This window comes from Chiloscyllium punctatum, chromosome 5, assembly GCF_047496795.1.
Source record: "Chiloscyllium punctatum isolate Juve2018m chromosome 5, sChiPun1.3, whole genome shotgun sequence".
Classification (NCBI taxonomy): domain Eukaryota; kingdom Metazoa; phylum Chordata; class Chondrichthyes; order Orectolobiformes; family Hemiscylliidae; genus Chiloscyllium; species Chiloscyllium punctatum.
The window spans coordinates 139,307,331-139,327,344 of NC_092743.1; the positions used below are offsets into that span (position 1 = coordinate 139,307,331).

Below are 20,014 nucleotides of genomic sequence, written 5' to 3' on the forward strand. Positions count from 1 at the left end.
CCTTTCTATCATGTTCTTAATACAATTTCCCTCATTGCTACCTTGCTCTCTAGCGTTGTCTCTGTTTAATTCATAGAATCTTCTTAAATCTAATCCCTTTCCCTGCTTCTTAGTTCAAAGCCTTCTGTCCCATGCTGGTTATGTGACTCACCAGAACACTGGTTCCAGCAATCATCACAATGTTGCATATCCCACTTTCTCCTGTGCTGGTACCAGTGTCCCATGAATTGAAATCCATTCTTCCAATTCCAGTCTTTCAGCCATGCATTCATCTCTTTAATTTAGTTTAGCCATCTTTAACGTTATGCCAAATTCTTTCATGGCTCAGGTTATAAAGCAGAGATTATTACTTGAGGTTTAGCTTATGCAAGCATGATAGATTCATTTAAGGTGCATCTGGACAGATGCATGAGGAGGTGGGGAGCTGACAGAATTGGGCGATAGGTTTAGATATTGGATTTGGATCATCACAGGCTTGGAGGGCTGAAGGGCCTGTTCCTGGGCTGTAAATCTTCTTTGTTCTTCTTCGTTCTGTGTTCTGCTTTTTTACTTAGCCCCTTGCTCATACACCCTCACAAGAACCTTTTCATTATTCTGATGTTTGCTTGACTTCAGAGCAAAATATCTTTCAGTGATTCAGAACCCTCCTGGGGTCCCTTTAAGCAGAGAGCCTTCTTTGACCAGTCCAGTATGTAATCTGTGATTGATCAAGAAACCCAGAATTAGAATGTTAGTGCAATGTCTGAGTTAAACAGCCCCTGCAAAGCCTACGTCTTCAGCATTCATTTAGTTCCTGACCCACGACAAATCCCAGTCATCAATTTTAAAGAACTGACTGGCAGGCAGTCCAGTGAGTTATCCTGCTGGTCGGGGCAGCGAGTTAGTCGTCATCCAAGGTGCTCACCCAACAGTTTTTATAAAAAAATAAAATCACACACAGCCCACCTAAGTTTGCCTAAACTAACCATTAACCATTTTAATGATAATAAAACCAAGTGAAAGATGGAAAATCGAGGATAACAAAATTCTTAAAATACACAGCAGGACTGGCAATGTTTGTGGAGAGAGACATAGAATTAACCTTTCAGATTGATTACAATTCATCAGAGCTGAAAATCTAGACTCCGATATGATGAATCATAAATATGGATTAAGGTTAAAGTAAAGCCTGGTTTAGTACACAGGTATTCCAATGCTCTCTATTTTTATGCATGTATTTAAACTTTCTTCCTGGTCTATTACACCTTCTTTTCATTTTGGTTTTTTGTTTGTTTAATAGAAACAGAAATTCATTGTACAGATGTTAACTTAGGGTGATTTTGTAAACCTCGAATGAACCATTACGTACAATAAAACTTACTTTAAGTAGGTCTTCTCTGAGTAAATATGCCTCCTCATTTTTCAGTTCCAGTCAAACAGAGGCTAGACTGACAGGATATAGAACTCCCACTGCAGATAAACTGGGCTGTACCAGTCTAAGTTTATGCTTTTTTCCAGATGAATGGTTGGCGATGATTTTGTCACAACCACTCTTTACCAGCATGTGAATACTATTTTTCATTGAGGGCAGAGATGAAGCACTTTATGTCTCTTCATTTGTAATATAATCTTGAAAATAATTGATATGAATGTGATAATGGTATGACAGCTTTTTATTTATTTAGAATTTTTGTCAGAAGTATTTAAGTTAATTAAAATGCCCAATTATCAAGGTTATTTTACATATATGTAAGGAAACATGGCAACTATCAACAACTAAACAAGTGAAACACCAATAAACAATAAAATATGGTTTGGAAGAATCAATTTCCTTTAATTCAGTAATTTCACTGAACCGTTGAGTTTGCTTTCTTGCATGTCCACCCTGCCAGAAGCAAAATGAACAAGAGCGCATTAGATTTGATGAGCTGTTTGACAATATTCATTTACTGCATTTGATCCATAACTAATGTTTCTAAGCAAAGTGCGATAAGTAGCCTAACTAGCAATGAATGTTGTGTCTACAATAAAACAGTGAATGGTCTTTCTTTTTTCCAATATTTTTTCAAATGGAAGGCAATATGTTTTGTTTGCCATTCTGGTTTGGTCCAGGTTAAAAAAAAACCTGGCATTGTTCTTTATACTCGCAGAAAAAAAAGCAAGAACATTGTGTGTTAGTCATTTAAATATCATAACAACGTGGTATTAGTCATTGGGAAGTTAATCCCATTTTTCTGATTATGTATGCATATGGGTATTTCAACAAGGTCTGTTCTCTGAAAGGAGAATGATCAGATTTAATTTAGTAAAACCCTGATGAGGACTTGAAACAAACAGACAAACTGGAGATGAGTACAGAAATAGGAAAATAGGGCAGATGCAGGAGGGAGGGTTTTAGATTCTTGTATCACCGTGACCATTTATGAAGAAGGTGGGGACCTCTCCAAGAGGGATAATTTGCACCTAAACCAGAATCAGATCAACATCCTTGTTGAAGTGCTTGCTGGTGCTGTTGGGAGGAGTTTAAACTAGTTCCGCAGGAGCAGGGTACATAAAGGATTAGCTTAAGAGTGATACAGCATACCTTAGAAAAGGAACCTCGGCAGAGGGAGTTCAGGCATGTTAAGTCTCAAGAGACTAAGGCAAGTCTCTACTTTAATGCTGGGAGTACGATAGGTGAGGCAAATGAGTTAAGAGCTTGTATTAGCATGTGGAATTGTGACTTTGCTGCCAAAACAGAGAGAGGGACAGGATTGGCAACTCAACATTCTCGTAGAACATAGAACAGTACAGCATAGAAACAGGAACTTTGGCCCATCTTGTCTGTGCCCTGGGATATAGGATCATGAGGTAGGACAGGGGAGGGTGTAAAAGAGGAGGTGGTGTTGTGTTATCAATTAAATGAGTCAGTTACTGCTCTAAGGAGGGATTGTCAAATTTAAGTTTAGGAATAAAAGGGGGGGGTCAATCACACTGATTGGAGTGTATTATATGGTTTCAAATAGTCAGCAGGCAATTAAGGAGCAAATATGTAGATAATTAACTGAGGTGTGTAAAAACAATAGTAGGGTAATCATAGTAGGGGATTTCAACTTCTCCTATATAAATTGAGATAAGAGTATTATCAAGGGTCTTGGTGGGTGAGATTTCTTGAAATGTATTCAGGAAAGCTTTGTGTATCAATATGTAGATGATCAGTACTGAACTTAGTTATGGGGATTGAAGCTCGACAAGTGTTTGAGGTAGCATTGGGTGAACATTTTAGTGATAGTGACCATAAAACATTAGGTTGTAAATTTGTACAGAAAAGAAGAAAAATTACCTGTGAAAAGGGTATTGGATTGTGGGAAGGCAGATTTTATTAACATAAGGCAAGATCTGGCGAAAGTAGCCTGGAAAGCACTACTTGAGGGTAAAATCACATCGGAACAGTGGGAGGATTCAAAAAGGAATTGGGGACAGTATATGCCCAACATATTTCCTTTGTGGTTAAATGTAGGAGTAATAAGACTAGAGAACCATGGATGTCTAGAAGCATTCAGAACTGGATGAGAAGGAAAAGAGAAATATATAACAGGTACAAAGGGAGCCAATCAATGGAGGCCCCAATGGAGTGTAGAGCGTGCAGGAGGAGCTTAAGAAAGTAATCAGAGAACATGAAAAATAAATGCTATAAATAATATAGTGTAGCAATAATATAAAATGCTAAATGATTTAAAATAGTGGGTAAGATTAGATAGAATCCCAAGATATTCTGCAATTCTATCAATGGGAAGAAAATAACCAGGGAAAAGGTTGTGCCCATTCGGGCAATTTATGCATAAGAATACTTCACATTTGTCTTTGTTTAGGAGGAGGATGTTGGTACAGAATTTGGGAAGATGACTATGAAGTTCCTGTGAAGATTGATAGTAAGAGTGAGGAGGTTTTGAAGATTTTGGCTCATTTAAAAGATGGCAAACACCCAGGTTCAGATGAGTTCTATCCCAGGTTGCTGTTGGAGATGAGGGAGGAAATCATAGGCACCCTGACCCAAATTTTTAATTCCTGTCTGGGCAAAGGGATGGTGCCAGAGGACTGGAGCACAACTAATTGGTTTGACTTTTCAAGAATGATGGTATGAATAAACCAGGAAATTATAGACTAGTAAGTCTTACATGAGTGGTAGGGAAACTACTGGAAAATATTCTGAAGGTGAGAATTAATCTCTATTTAAGTCAATCAGTGGTAGTCAGCATTGGTTGACCAGAGGAATCCTGATGAAGAGCTTATGCTCAAAATGTCGACTCTCCTCATTGGATGCTGCCTAACCAGCTGTGCTTTTCCAGCACCACACTCCTGACAGAGGGCAGATCAGTGGCAGATAGAATTTAAGTGTGAGGTACACTTTGGAAGAAGTAACAAGACAAGGGAATACTCAATGAATATAGGACACTAGGAAGCTCAGAGTCTCCGAGGTCTACAGCAAAGAAAAAGGCCCTTTGGCCCATCATGTTATGTCAGTGAAAACCAATTACCTAACTATTCTAATCCTAGAGGAAGATTGGGATCTTGGTGTGTTTGTCCTCAAATCCCTGAAGGTGACTGGACATGTTAATGATGTAGTTAAGAAAGCATACAGTACACTTGCATTCATCAGCTGTGGCATAGACTATTGGAGCAAGGAGGTCATGTTGGAGTTCTTAACTTTGGATAGGCCACAGCTGGAGTACTGTGTACAATTCTGTTCGCTGCACTATAGGAAGGATGTAATTGCACTGGAGGGAGCGCAGAAGAGATTCATCAGGATGTTGCCTAGAATGGAATTTTTAGCTGTGAAGATAGGCTGGACAAGCTTGATTTGTTTTCTTTGGAGCAGAAAAAGTTGAAGGGGGCCTGATAGACGTATTTAAGATTATGAGGGGCATAGACAAGGTGGATAGAAAGCTGCTCCCCTTAGTTGAAGGGACAATAAAAAGGAGCATATTATCATGGTGATAGGCATTAGTAAAGACTCAGTGGGACAAAGGGTCTCTTTTGTACTTTATGATTCAATAATAAACAGTAATTTACATTTTGAAATATGATTTGCAACTGATCATATCAAATATATTTCTTCAGTTAATATTGGCACTTTCTGCAGAACAATTAGGGATGAACAACAGATACTGGCCTAGCCAGTGATACCCACATTGTGTGAAAGAATTTTTTAAAATTGCAACTGATATATCAATCAGCGGAACTTAAATCCCATACAATAAATGTCACATAAAAAGAGCTTCAAAAAACTTTCTGGCCAAAAGTTATCCTTTTGGAACGATAACCATCTATTTTGTTTGTCAACTAATAGCTATTGAACTGAAGCAAACTTTAATTTTACCAATTACTTCTAAATTTTCAATGTTAAATATTATTCCCTTCATACCTCTGTAATTTCCTAAAGCATCATAATCACCTTCCTTTCCGGCCATTCCATTCCTTGAACTTTGGCCTTGGGTGTACTTTCTTGTCCTTCAGCCTTTTTGGTTCAGTGTTTTGAAAACTCTTCCCTAAGTGCCTCCACTTTTCTAATTCTCTACTCCTCTAAGGCCATCTTTAAAACTTATTTCTTTCATCAAATTTTTGATCACCCATTTTTTTCCTTCTAAGGACTTTAGGATGTTTTCTGCACTAATTTACGTTGTAAATTTGTTTTGTAAATTAGATTTGAAGATGAAATTAGGATAATCACTTTCAACTATTAAAGTTGATGCTAGCTACATAAAGCATTCCTAAAAGTGTCTTATGGCTGACAGGATTGCTTCTGAGCAACAATGTTAAACTGGAGAATGAAGAAAAACAGTTTAAGATGAGCTAAATAATTGCTATCAATTATTTAATTTTTATGATGTGGTGCAACTTTAAAAATAAATCTTAGATAATTCAGTTTACACAAATTCTTTGCTGCGTTAAGTCATTAGTAGTTTATATCAACCAATCACTCTGATGAAGAATCCAAAGATCTATGTTTATTGCACAATAAGACAAAACAAAATTAATAATTGATTGGCAACATGTTGGAGGAGATTTTTGTGTTTTTGTTTTCATTCATTTGTAGGACTTGGGCGGTGCTGGCTGGCCAGTATTGATAGCTCATCCCTATTTGCCCTTGAGCAGGTGGTGGTGAGCTGCCATCTTGAATTGCTGCAGTCCACTTGCTGTGGGTTAATCGACAATGCCGCTAGGGAGGGAATTCTGGTTTCATTTCTTTGTTGTGACATTCTAGTGTTAGATACAACTGGGTGGCTTGCTAGGCCATTTCAGAGGGCAGTTGAGAGTCAATCACATTGCTGTGGCTCTGGAGTCACATGTAGGCCAGACTAGCTAAGGATGACAAATTTCCTTCCCTGAAGGACATTAGTGAGTCAGATAGGTTTTAGTGACAGTTGACAATGGTTTCATGGTCATCAGTTGACCCTTAATTCCAGATTTTTTTATTGAATTCAAATTCCACCATCTACCATGGTGAGATTCTCAGGTCTCCAGAACATTATTCTGGGTTTCCGGATTAATAGTCGAGCGATAATGCCACTAGGCCATTGCTTCCCCCTGTGCCACACGTATAATGTATATGTACACATTACATTGTGTACTACTGAACTATAGGACTGCTCTTTCCTTAGAGGCAAACAGCTGATGATAGTTTAACCTGAGGGTCACCACACCTCAGGTGAGGGATGAAGTTGAGACCTTCTTGGTAACCTTAGCTGGTGTTGGAATTGAACCCATGCTAATGGTCTTACTCTGCATTACAAACCAGCTGGCCAATCAACTGAGCTAACTGACTGGCCTGCAGCTTTAAATATACTATATAGTGTATATAAACTTCTTATAAATCATATATATTAGCATGCAGTACTCCCATCTAGTGTATTTCCCTCTATTGTGTATTCCATGTATTTGTAAAATACCAACTGTTCATATGTCACCTAAACATTTTTTCTTTATTCTTTTCTGTGATGTGGTAATTGCTGGTAAGGCCAGTGTTTGCAACCCATCCTAATTTATCTTGAACTGAGTGGCCTATTAAGCCCGTTCAGAGGGCAGTTAATGAAAGACCATATTACTATCGGTCCTGCATGCAGGTCAAACCAAATAACTTTTGAAGTTTTCCTTCCATAAATGGCATGAGTGAGTCAGATGAGTTATTCCAACAAATGATGATTGTTGTTATGATTGCCAATACTAAGATGAGCTTTTAGTTCCAGATTTATAGCCTGGAGGTTGGTTAGCTCTGTTGACTGGACAGTTGGTTTGTGATGCAGAATAATGGCAACAAAGTGCATTCAATTCCTGCATTGGCTGAGGTTACCATGAAGGATGCCCCTTTTCAACCACTTCTTCACCTGAGGTGTAGTGATCTTCAAGTTAAACAACTACCAGTTGTCTTTCTGTAATGAGGGGGCAGGACTATGGTGAATTTACCTTTACTTACTTTTTTTAAAATACAAATTTCACTAGCTGTTGTATTAGTATTTTAACCCGTTTCCCCAGAGCATGCTGGCACAGTGGTTAACACTGCTACCTCACAGCGCCAGGGATTCCAGCCTCAGACAACTGCCTGTGTGGAGTTTGCTCACTCTCCTGGTATCTGTGTGGGTTTTCTTGAGGTGCTCTGATTTCTTTCCATGTCTAAAGATGCGTAGATTAGACGGGAAATGCAGGGTTCCAGGGCTGGGGTAGGTCTGGGTGGGATGCACTTCGGAAGGTGGATTCGATGGGCTGAATGGCCTGCTTCCACATTGTAGGGATTCTATGATTACCTAGCTCTCTGAAATATTAGTCTAGTGACATTAACACTATGCCATCATTTTTCCCTAACACAGAAGAGCTCAGAATTGAACTTGGACGTCCCATGTACTCATTCAATGAAAGCTCCAAAGCAGGAATCATATTTGAGACCAATGAACCAGTTATACCAGAGAGCTATAAAATGTGTTCCATGCAACTAATGGAGTCTGATTAATGTACACAAACCCAAGAGAAAATGCTGGAGAAACTCAACAGATCTGCAAACATCTTTAAATAAGGAAGCAGAGTTAATGCTCCAAGTCCAGTAATCCTTTGTCTCTCTATAGATGCTGACAGAACAGCTGAGTTTCTCTAGCATTTTTTGTTGTGTTTCAGATTTCTACCATCCACAGGTCTTTGTTATTATTTAAATATACTGTTATGGGCCAGGCTAGATACCCTCAAAACATTTCAACAAAGTAGCCCAGACCCTAACTTTGTCAGTTGTTTTAAGCAGGTGTATGGTGGATATTCTAGGAGTGATGCAGCTGGCCCAACCACTTAATTTTAAACATAACAAAATGGATTTACAAGATTACTGAATGAAACACAAACAAAAGAGAACAGAGTATAGAATAACTTAACCTATCTGAAAACCAAATAGATTATCTTAATGATGCTGTTCCAAATACCTGCAACTATCCCCATAAACACACCTTGGCAAAAAAGGAAAAATCAAAGACAGGTTCTTACAGGAGAGATGTCAGAAAGAGGGAGTGTCGGCATGGACCTGCGTCTTTGGGGTCAGCAGCTTCAAACTAACTGACTGTTTTTGGTGAACAGCCAGACTGCTAAAAACCAAAGCAAACCAGAGAAAAGCTGACCTGAGAGAACTGGCCACTCCGCTTTCGTTGTACAAGTGTTTTTTTTTAACTTGTAAGTCTTTTGTCTGAGGCAGTATCTGTTATCTATAATCAAATTAGCTCTAAAACCCATCCAAGCCAGATCTTTCAGAATCACTGCTTTTACGATCTCTCTGGGAAAAAAAGCCTAACATTGTTAAAGGAGCCGAATCATCACAATACACAAACACTGATTTGAGACTTGTGTTTTGATTTAAGGTTTTAAAACAACACGGAGATTTTTGTGTTTAATTAAGAATGAGATTCCAGTAAAACCTGTCGAATCAAGAGTGCTCATATTTGTGTCTTTTTTACTTATAGGACACAACCAGTCAGATTTTTGTTGATGCCTTCTCACATGGTGACTAAGGTAAAGTATGCAGCTATTGGATGAGACTGATTTTTGTTTGTACTGCCTTTTGTCATAAGGAAATTAAATATGTGATATAGATGCAGTGGCTGAGCCACATTTAATTGAAAATAACAAAGTTCTCCATGTGTTTTATTTGCAAAATCATGATCGCCATCAAGAGAGAATAAATCAGTTGTTGAACTTATTTCAAAAGCCCACAGTTGTAAGCTTCATAATGCTGTGGTTGTACAGGGGTCTTTGATTTATGAACACCTGACTTGTGAACGCTTGCATTTTTGAACTACACAGGATTACAATTTTAAAGATCTGATGTATGAACATTTCTTGTACTTGCAAATGCCTGCTTTATATGGTCCTGCATTCTGTTCTGACTTGTGTATAAATTGACTTGCAAACAGAATCAGCATCCCAGCTGATGATGCAAGCATCCCTTAACTGCTGGAACTGTCCCTAAATAACTGACTGCTGCCCACTCCCCAGATATGATCGGACAAATCCCACTGATCATGAGTGACCAAGCTGATAACTGTATCCAAATCCCTGGACTATGTATGGACTGTGTCTGTGACTGGTCGTACCAGGAACCCCAGACCAATAGCAATCCCCCTCTTGACTGGATTGAGGACCAGCTCCACTTGCTTTCTGGCTTTTTGGTTGAATGCACATGCAGTGTGTTTGCAACGCAGACAGCTAGTATGTGCTGTAGGTATTAGATTGACATTTTGGTGTGTGCATAAAGCAGCACTGATTGTTTTTAGGTTATGATTGAAGCTGTAATGTGCTAATTGGCATGGGAAGGCAAGAAATTGATAATGCAAGCATGAGTGTAGTAGCAAAGTTAGCATGTCCTAACAGAGCAACAAGCAGCCCCAAATGAGGGCTGGTCCAGTTTATGAGCAGGGTACACAAGGTGTCACGGTTGCAGCCTTTTAATGCTAGATTCTGGGGTACCCTTTAATGCAAGTCTGTGCTTCCTTAAATGGACTGGGGAGGTGCCACGATGGTCATGAAGGGTTGGCAGATGTCAGTTGCCATTGTCTGCGGATGAGGGGTGAGTGCTGCCGATACCCATGTATGGTGTCCTGGATACTGTTTGGTGATGAGCATCATGCAGGTGTTTCCAGCAGCGGTAGGCTGAAGTCACCAGCATGCCTGCTCTGACTTCCATGTTTGTTCAACAAATTTGATGGTAAGATAGGCAGTCAAATAATAATGAGGTGAGTTGCAGATGCTTAATCAGCTATAATCCTTTTTAATTTGCAACTCGCCATTACCTGGCAAAAAATTCCTGTTTCCACATGGTAGGGATTCTATGAAATTGCTTATAATAGAGTCTTAAATCGTATAATTAGTTGTCTAAGCTAATGGCAGTGGGAGTGCATTGATAAGCCAACCCAAACTGGCACTTTCTGTTTTCCTGAATCTATTGCATCCAACACCACCATCACAATCCAATGTCTCTTCTTCTATTGATTACTAGAAGCTTGGTTTTTGTCGATGCTAAGCTGTACAAGTTGTTATAAGTGCATTTGGACAAAATCTGCTCCTCACCATGAGGGGTAGAACCTCTGCTTCTACCACCATCTTCTTTCAGTGCATGGATCTAGAGGGCTGTTTGGTTTAGTGTGGTGAGGAAAGTCACCGAAAGGTCTAACTAGAAGAGGCTTTGTACTGAACAAGAAGTAGTTTATTGGATATTAGCAACTAGTTGCATTGCTATGATAGCTGTTGTTACAGAGTTCATAAGGAGCACCTAGATGTTATGTCTCCTCATATGTTCTGCTTATAAAGCCATCATCAGAGTATGCTAACTACAGCATATTATTTGTGCTAAGAGTTGATCAGTGTTCAGGACCAGCATGTTATTCCAAGATTGAAAGAAAAGATAGCAAGATTCAGGAATCCTAGATAACAAGAGCTGTTGAAAGCTTAGTCAAAAGAAAAAGGAAGCATATGTAAGGTTTAGGAAACTGAAATCAGACCAGGGCCCTTGAGGGATATAAAATGAGCCATGAAAAGAATGAGGCTCTAGAATTGTTACCTTGTGTAGGAAGGAGAGGTTCAAATATTTTGATCATTACGATCTCTTCCAGGGCAGGAGGACCCTGGTCAAGGAGGATGGTTTGCACTTAAACTGAGGCATCAATACCCTTGCAGGGAGGTTTGCTAATGCTATGAGGGTTTAAATCAGTGTGGCAAGGGGTTGGGAACTAGAACAGTAGGTTAGGATGTAGAGTAATTGAGGAAAAGTAGAGATTAAGCAAAGTAAGTCTGACTGAGGACCAAGTGAGACTGGTGGTCTGAAATGTATTTATTTCAATTCAAGGAATATAACAGACTTAGAGCTTGGATTAGAACATAGAATTACAACTAACAGGAACTTAATTGAGGGAAGGATAGGACTGGCAGCTCAAAGCTCCATGGTTTAGAAGTTTCAGGTGAGATAGAAAGGGGTGTTAAGCGAGTGGGGGAGTTGCATTAGTCATTAACAAAATGTCAGGATTGCATTTAGGGAGGACATTATGGAGGACTCATCTAGCAAGGTCATATGGGTAGAACTCAGGAAAAAGAAAGGTGCAATCATTTATGATGATGTTATTCTGCAGGGCCTCCCAATAGCCAATGGGAGATAGAGGAACAGATATGTAAACAAATCATGGAAAGATGTAAAAACAACAGTGTTGTTGTAGTGGGTGATTTTAACTTCCCCAATACTGACTGAGACTCCCTTTGAGGCAGAATTTGTTAGGTGCATCCAGGAGGGTTTCTTGAAGCAATATGTAGACAATAGTCCAACTAGGAAGGGGCTGTACTAGACGTTGTATTGGGGAATGCACCTGGCCAGATGATCAAAGTTTCAATGGGGGTGCAGTTTGGGACCAGCGATCACAGTTCCATAAGTTTTAAGATAGCATTGGATGAGGATAAGACTGATCCTCAGGTGAAAGTTCGAAATTAGGGGGAGGCTAATTACATCAGAAATTGGAGAAATTAGATTTACAGTACTGTTTGAGGGTAAATCCGCATCTGACATGTGGAAGTCTTTTAAAAGCCAGTTGATCAGAGTTCAGGACCAACATGTTATTCCAAGATTGAAAGAAAAAGATGGCAAGGTTCAGAAATCATAGATAACAAGAGATTTTGAAGGTTTAGTCAAAAGAAAAAGGGAGCATATGTAAAGTTTAGGAAGCTAAAATCAGACTAGGCCCTTGAGGAATATAAAGGAAGGAGGAAAGAAACTAAACAGGGAATTAGGAGAGCTAAAAGGAGCCATATAAGGCCTTGCCAAGTAGGATTAAGGAGAATCTTGAGACATTTTGTACATATATGAGGAGAAAGGTAGTTAGGGAAAGGTAATTCCACTCAAGGACAAAGGATGAAATTTATACTTCAAGTCAAAGGAACTGGGTAAGGTCCTTAATGAGTACTTCGCATCAATATTCAAAGAGAAGGACATGAATGATGTTAAGATTATGCAGCGGTATGTTGATATTTAGGGCATATCAGTATTAAGAAAGAGGAAGTATTGGGTATCTTGAAAAACGTTAAGGTAGTTATGTCCCCAGTGCCTGATGGGATCCAACCCAAGATACTGAGGGAGGCAAGGGAGGAGATTGCTGAGGTGTTGACAGAGATCTTTAAATCCTCTTTACTACAGAGGTCCCAGAAGACTGGAGGACAGCCAGTGTTATTCTCTTACTTACAAAGAGCAACAGGGATAACTAGGAAATTATAGGCATGTGAGCCTCACATCAGTGGTAAGGAAATGATTGGAGAAGATTCTTGTGGATAGGATTTGCTCACATTTGGAAAAGAATGGACTTATTAAAGATAGTCAGCATGGCTTTGTGCAGGAGGAGGTCTTGATTCAAAACTTCGATTGAGTATGACACCAAACTTGGAGGTGTGGTGGACAACCAAGAGGGTTACCTCATATTACAACAGGATCTTGACCCAATGGGCCAATGGGCTGAGGAGTGACAGATGGAGTTTAATTCAGATAAATGCGAGGTGCTGCATTTTGGGAAAGTAAATCTTAGCAGGACTTATATACTTAATAGTAAGGGAGTGTTGCTGAACAAAGAGACCTTGGAGTGCAGGTTCATAGCTCCTTGAAAGTGGAGTCACAGGTAGATAGGATAGTGAAGAAGGCGTTTGGTATGTTCTCCTTTATTGGTCAGAGTATTGAGTATAGGAGTTGGGAGGTCATGTTGCGACTGTACAGGACATTGGTTGGAATATTGCGTGCAATTCTGGTCTCCTTCCTATCAGAAAGATGTTGTGAAACTTGAAAGGATTCAGAAAAGATTTCTAAGAATGTTGCCAGGGTTGGAGGATCTGAGCTACAGGGAGAGGCTGAACAGGCTGGGGCTGTTTTCCCTGGAGCGTCGAAGGCTGAGAGGTGACCTTATAGAGGTTTACAAAATTATGAGGGGCATGGAGAGGGTAAATAGTCAAAGTCTTTTCCCTGGAGTCGGGGAGTCCGGAACTAGAGGGCATAGGTTTAGAGTGAGAGGGGAAAGATATAAAAGACACCTACAGGGCAACTTTTCACACAGAGGGTGGTACGTGTATGGAATGAGCTGCCAGAGGAAGTGGTGGAGGCTGGTACAATTGCAACATTTAAGAGGCATTTGGATGGGTATATGAATAGGAACGGTTTGGAGGAATATAGGATGGGTGCTGGCAGGTGGGACTAGATTGGGTTGGGATATCTGGTCAGCAATGACGAGTTGGACCGAAGGGTCTGTTTCCATGCTGTACATCTCTATGACTCTATGACTCTAAGTGACAAAGATGATTGATAGAGACAGCACAGTGAATGTTATGAATTTATTGAAAGAATTTGGCAAGTTCCTTTGTGGTAGGCTCTTCTAGAAAAATAAGTCACATGGTGAGTTGGCTAATTGGACACAAAATTAGCTTGGTCATAAAGATAGAGGGTAGCTGTGGAGGGCTGTTTTTCTGACTGGAGGTCTGTGACCAGTGATATTCCGCAAGAATCAGTGCTGGGATCTCTGTTGTTTGTAATTATATGCATGATGTGGTTGAAAATGTAGATGGTCTGATTCGTAAGTTTGTAGATGATAATAAAATTGCTGCAGTTGTAGTCAGTGAGAAAGGTGGTCAAATAATACAGCAGGATATACAGTAGATCAGTTGGAAAGTTGGACAGAGAAATAGCAGATGGAGTTTAATCTTGACTAGTGTGAGGTGTTGCATTTTGGAGGTCAAATCCAGGAGAAAAATATACAGTAAATAGCAGATCCCTTAGGAGCACTGATATACAGAGAGATCTTATGGTGCAAGTGGAACCACAGGAGATGGTTGAGATACTAAACAAATATTTCCCTTCAGTACTTACTGTTGAGAATGACATGGAAGCCAGGGAACTTGGGGAAATAAGTAATGATATCTTCAAAAGTGTCCATATTACAGAGGAGGAGGTCTTAAAACACGTAAAGGTAGATAAATCCCCGTGACCTGATCGGGTGCTTCCCAGTGCTTTTTGGTAGATTAGGGAAGAGATTGCTGGCCCCCTTGAGATATTTGTGTTACCAATAGCCGCAGATGAAGTGCCAGAAGACTGGAGGTTGGCTAAAATGGTGCCATTATTTAAGAAAGGCTGTAAGGAAAATCCAAGAAATTGTAGACCAGTGAGCTTTACATCAGTGGTCGGTAAGTTGTTAGAGGGGATTCTGAGGGACAGGATTTACATGCATTTGGAAAGGAAAGTTCGGATTAGGGATAGTCAACATGGCTTTGTGCATGGGAAATCATGTCTCACGAACTTGATTGAGTTTTTTGAAGAGGTGACAAAGAAGATTGATGAAGGTATATGAACTTTAGTAAAGCGTTTGGCAAGGTTCTGCATGATGAAATGTTTAGTAAAGTTAGATCACATGGGATCGAGGGGCAGTTAGCCAATTGGATACAAAATTGGCTTGAAGGTAGGAGACAGGGTGCTGGTAGAGGGATGTTTTTCAGACTGGAGGCCTGTGACCAGTGGTGTGCCACCAGGATCAGTGCTGGGTCCACTGCTTTTTATTATTGACATAAATGATTTGGATGTGAATACAGGAGGTATGGTTAGTAAGTTTGCAGATTACACCAAATTGGTGGTGGAGTGAACATTGAAGAAGATTATCTGAGAGTACAACGGGACTGTAATCAGATGGACCAATGTGCCGAGGAGTAACAGATGGAATTTAATTTAGATAAATGTGAGGTGTTGCATTTTGATACTATAAACCAGGGCAGGAATTATACGGCAAATGGTAGGGCTCTGGGGAATGATGCCAAACAAAAAGATCTTGAGGTGCAGGTGCATAGTTCCTAGAAGGTGGAATCACAGGTAGACAGGGTGATGAAGAAAGCATTTTGCCTTAGTTGGCCATAACACCGAGTACAGGATTTGGGATGTCATGTTATGGTTGTACAGGTCATTGATGAGGCCAGTTTTGGATTACTGTGTACAATTCTGGTCACAATTCTATCAGAAGAATATTGTTAAACTTGAGAAGGTGCAGAAAGATTTACAAGAATGTTGCCGGAACTAGAAAGTTTGACCTATAGGGAGAAGCTGAATAAGCTGGGGCTGTTTTCCCTGCAGTGTCAGAGGCTGAGGGTGATCTTATAGAGGTTTATAAAATCATGAGGGACACAGATAGGCTAAATATACAAGCTCTTTTTCCTAGGGTGGGGAGTCTAAAACTGGAGGATAAAGGTTTAAGGTGAGAGAGAAGAGATTTAAAAAGGACCTGAGAGGTAACTGTTTCACATAGAGGGTGATGCGTGCATAGGATGAGCTGCCAAAGGAAGTGGTGGAGGTGGCTCGAATTACACCATTTAAGAGACATCTGGGTGAGTAAATGAATAGGAAGGCTTAGAGGGATATGGGTGAAATGCTGGCACGATGGCGTGGGTGGCACGGTGGCACAGTAGTTAGCATTGCTTCTTCACAGCGTCAGAGACCCGGGTTCAGTTCCCGCCTCAGGTGGCTCTCTGTGTGGAGTTTACACATTCTCCCCGTGTCTGCCCGGGTTTCCTCCGGGTGCTTCGGTTTCCTCCAACAAATCCAAAAATGTGCAGGTTAGGTGAATTGGCCATGCTAAATAGCCCATAGTGATAGGTGAAGGGGTAAATGTAAGGGAATAGGTCTGGGTGGGTTCCGCTTCGGCGGGTCGGTGTGGACTTGTTGGGCCAAAGGGCCTGTTTCCACACTGTAAGTAATCTAATCTAAAATGGGACTGTATTTATGTAGGATATCTGGTCAGCATGGACAAATTGAACCGAAGGGTCAGTTTCTGTGCTGTATTTGTTTATGACTCTATGACCAGAATTGTATGCAGTACTCCAAATGTGGCCTGACCATGTTCTTGTACAGTTGTAACATGATGTCCCACTTCCTGTACTCAATGCTTTGATCAATGAAGGCAAACGTGCCACATGCCTTCTTCACCACCTGTGTGGAGGGAATCAAAAAAATGGAAAAGTCTATTTGATCTCATCCTCACAACCTGGCTATAGCAGTGCAGTCCATGAGAATATTAGTAGGAATAACCAATGCACAGCGCTTTGTAGACAAAATTCCAACTTCACATTGAGGATACTGTCCATTGTGTTGTGTGGCACTGAGTTTGGGATTATCTCAAGTTTGGAGTGTTGAATATGGGAGATCAATCAGCATAATAGAATAATTATGTAGACATATGAGGGTTTCAGCAACAGATGAGCTCTCAAAGGTAAAGACACCATAGTTATACCAGACCGTAGGTGTGCTGTCTCATTAGAGTGACAACCAGTGGTCATTTGACCCAAGGGTCACCACAGGGAAGGAAAAGGCTGAGAAAGAGAATTCTTCATGATAACCTCAGCTAGTGTGGGAATTGAACCCACGCTGTTGGCATCACTCTGCACTGAAAATCAGCTGTCCAGCTAACTGACCCCTGATAAATGAATTAATAGGAGTAAAGTCAAATGTTACCTTGTAGAAGTAGGTGGTCTCGGTGCCTATATGAATGTGTGGTCAAAATTTTGTCCTGGGTTTAGATAAGGTAGGCCAGTTGCTGGCAGGTGGGACTAGATTGGGTTGGGATATCTGGTCAGCATGGACAAGTTAGACTGAAGGGTCTGTTTCCATGCTGTACATCTCTATGACTTTATGACTGTGCTAACTGCTAATCAAACAGATCTAGCAATACAAAATTGGACATTCATGAGTCATTGTGAACCATTCACAGCACCAGAATTCTATTAAACCACAACTTGTCATACTTTCTACAACATCTTTGGAGTGTGGGAGGAAACCAGAGCACCCGGAGGAAACCCACACTGACACAGGGAGTATGTGCAAACTCCACACAGAGATTATCTGAGGCTGGAATTAAACCTGTGTCCCTAGCGCTGTGAGGCAACAGTGCTAACCACTGAGCTACCGTGCTGCCATGATTGAATGACGAAACAGGTTTGATGGGCTGAATGGATTGATTTCTGCTTCAGTGTCATATGGGTCTCCCATTTTCCATTTTTTATTAACTTGAATTCATCCAATACCCTGCTCGTCATATGCTGACTTGCACCAAGACCCTATTACCCACCCCTAAACCCACTCACCTACATTTGTGCTCACCTATGCCTTAATTTTAATCTTCTCATATTTATTTACAAATTACAGGGCCCTACCCCTGCAAACGCTGAGCCTCCCTACATCCTACAATTCCTGGTCCTTTTCCAATCCTGGCCTCACATGCAGCCACCAGTTTCTTTGCTCCACCAGTGCTCTCTGTTGTCGAGGCCTTAAGCTCTGAATTTCTCTGCTTAAGCTTCTCCACACCTCTTCCCCATGTGTTCTTCTTAAGGTGCATCCATAATCAACTTTCTAGTATGTATCCAAATTTCATTGGTATCATTTTTTCCGAATTATGATCTAGTGGCTTGAGATCTAACACCTGAGACATTTTGCTACATTATAGGTACTATACAATGCAAATAGTTGTCGACTTATGGTCTATAATGGTATGTTTACTGATGAACAATGGAATTTTATCGTATTTTTGTTACTATAACTTTAGTGTCAATTCTTTTTAACTCAGTATCCATACTTCATTTCAGTGATTGAGAGTGGAGCTCTATGTATGTGACAGCCCTGGTGGCAGCTTGCTGGTGTAAGAACGATGCTGCTCACTGTGAACGGATATTATAATTACTGGTCTGACTCTATAATTACACCCTTCATGTATTCTTGTGCTCAACAAGTCAAATTTAGTTTTAATGTTGGACTTGTATTTTCTTTACAAACTTGACTCGACAGATCTTTATTTATTGACCCTAATTTTTTTATTGAACCCAAAATAAGGTCAGAAGTGGGAATGTTCACTGATGATTGCATATTGTTCAATTCTATTTATGACTCCGACAATGCTGAAACAGTCCATGTTTATATGCAGGGAAAGCTGACAACATCTAAACGTGAGCCACCAAATGACAAGTAACATTTGTGCTACACAAGTGGTAGGCAGTGACATCTCCAACAAGAAAGAAACTGTACACTTCCTTTTGACATTCAATGGCATTCATTACCATTACTAATTTCCCCCACTATCCACACTGTACAGTTACTCTTGGCTGAAATCTAAATCGTAACAACCATCTAAATACTGTGGCTACAAGAGCAGGTCAGAGGCCAGGCATTCAGTCGCAAGTAACTTACCTCCTGACTCTTTGAGGCCTCTCTACCATCTACAAAACGCAACTCCAGCATATGATGGTATATTTTCCATCAACACTCAAGAAGCTCAACAATATCCAGGATAAAGCAACCCACTTGACCAGCACTCTATCCACCACCTTTCAACATCCTCTTGCTGCTGCAGTAATGCATCTAGCAGCAGTGCCCATTAGAAACAAACATGACACTTTGTCACCACTTGCCAACCTATGACTTATACCACCTAGACAGAAAAGGGCAGTTGATGTATCTGTATTCCCCTGCAAGCCACATATCACCCTGACTGGAACTATATCAGCCATCCATCACTGTTGTTGGTTCATATTTGTAAAAGCGTTTGTGAATGTATCTCCATCAGATGGACTGCAGGATTTAAAAAAGGTGGCTTTTCACCACCTTCTCAAGGGAAGTAGGGATGGGTAGCAAACCTTGCTGGGCTTACATTCCTTGACAGCAAATAACTTTTTAGTTTAACATGTCTAAAATTGTGGAAGGGGCTGGGAACAACTATCACTAAATTTCAGTACAAAAATAGTCGTATTAAAAATATTTGTACCTTTGGTTAATTGTTCATTATGTTGCACGTTGATAATTGTATTCTTTTTTGACACAGAATCACGGTTTAAGGAAAGCTTCCTCCTTTGTGTCAGAGCAGAATATTGCTGAACCTCAGGTTCAACATCACTGACACTGCCAACTGTGAGATCAAAGATCCAAACAATGTAATCACTGTTCACTGATGTTGGAAATGCATTAGTCACGTTTTGTTTTACTTTGAAAGGATACAAATGTGATTATTTACTCAAATTTATTCCATTAAATTTGCTGTTGAAGTACTTTGTCATTTTTTTTAAATTTAGGGTGAGTAAATTCATAAAAATATATACTAAACAATTTTCAGTACCAAAAATGACACAAGTTGTGAATTCATTTTTGGGTTGTGATCAAAAAGACCACCATGTTGCTGCTTCAATTTCCTGTGTTTGGTAATATTAAAATTCTGTCACAATAGAATTAGAGTCATAGAGATATACAGCACGGAAACAGATCCTTCAGTCCAACTCGCCCATGCCAACCAGATATCCGAACCTAATCTGATCCCATTTGACAGCACTTGGTCCATATCCCTCTAAACCCTTCCTATTCATATACCCATGCCTTTTAAATGTTGCAATTGTACCAGCCTCCACCACTTCCTCTGGCAGTTCATTCCATACATGTACCACCCTCTTCATGAAAAAAATGACCCATTAGGTCCTTTTTATATCTTTCCCCTCTCAC

At 40.2% G+C, this 20,014-nt stretch overlaps 1 protein-coding gene across 1 annotated transcript in view; it reads left to right on the forward strand.

The window, feature by feature from the left end:
- ppp1r42 (protein phosphatase 1, regulatory subunit 42) overlaps positions 1-19,461 on the forward strand; it is a 98,434-nt gene extending 78,973 nt beyond the window's left edge. The window contains exons 9-10 of the mRNA XM_072571496.1: positions 8,952-9,000; positions 19,347-19,461. Coding sequence (XP_072427597.1) covers positions 8,952-9,000; positions 19,347-19,421 — 124 coding nt within the window. The 3' untranslated portion in view covers positions 19,422-19,461. The remainder of the gene's footprint in view (positions 1-8,951; positions 9,001-19,346) is intronic.
- The last annotated feature ends 553 nt before the right edge of the window (positions 19,462-20,014 follow it).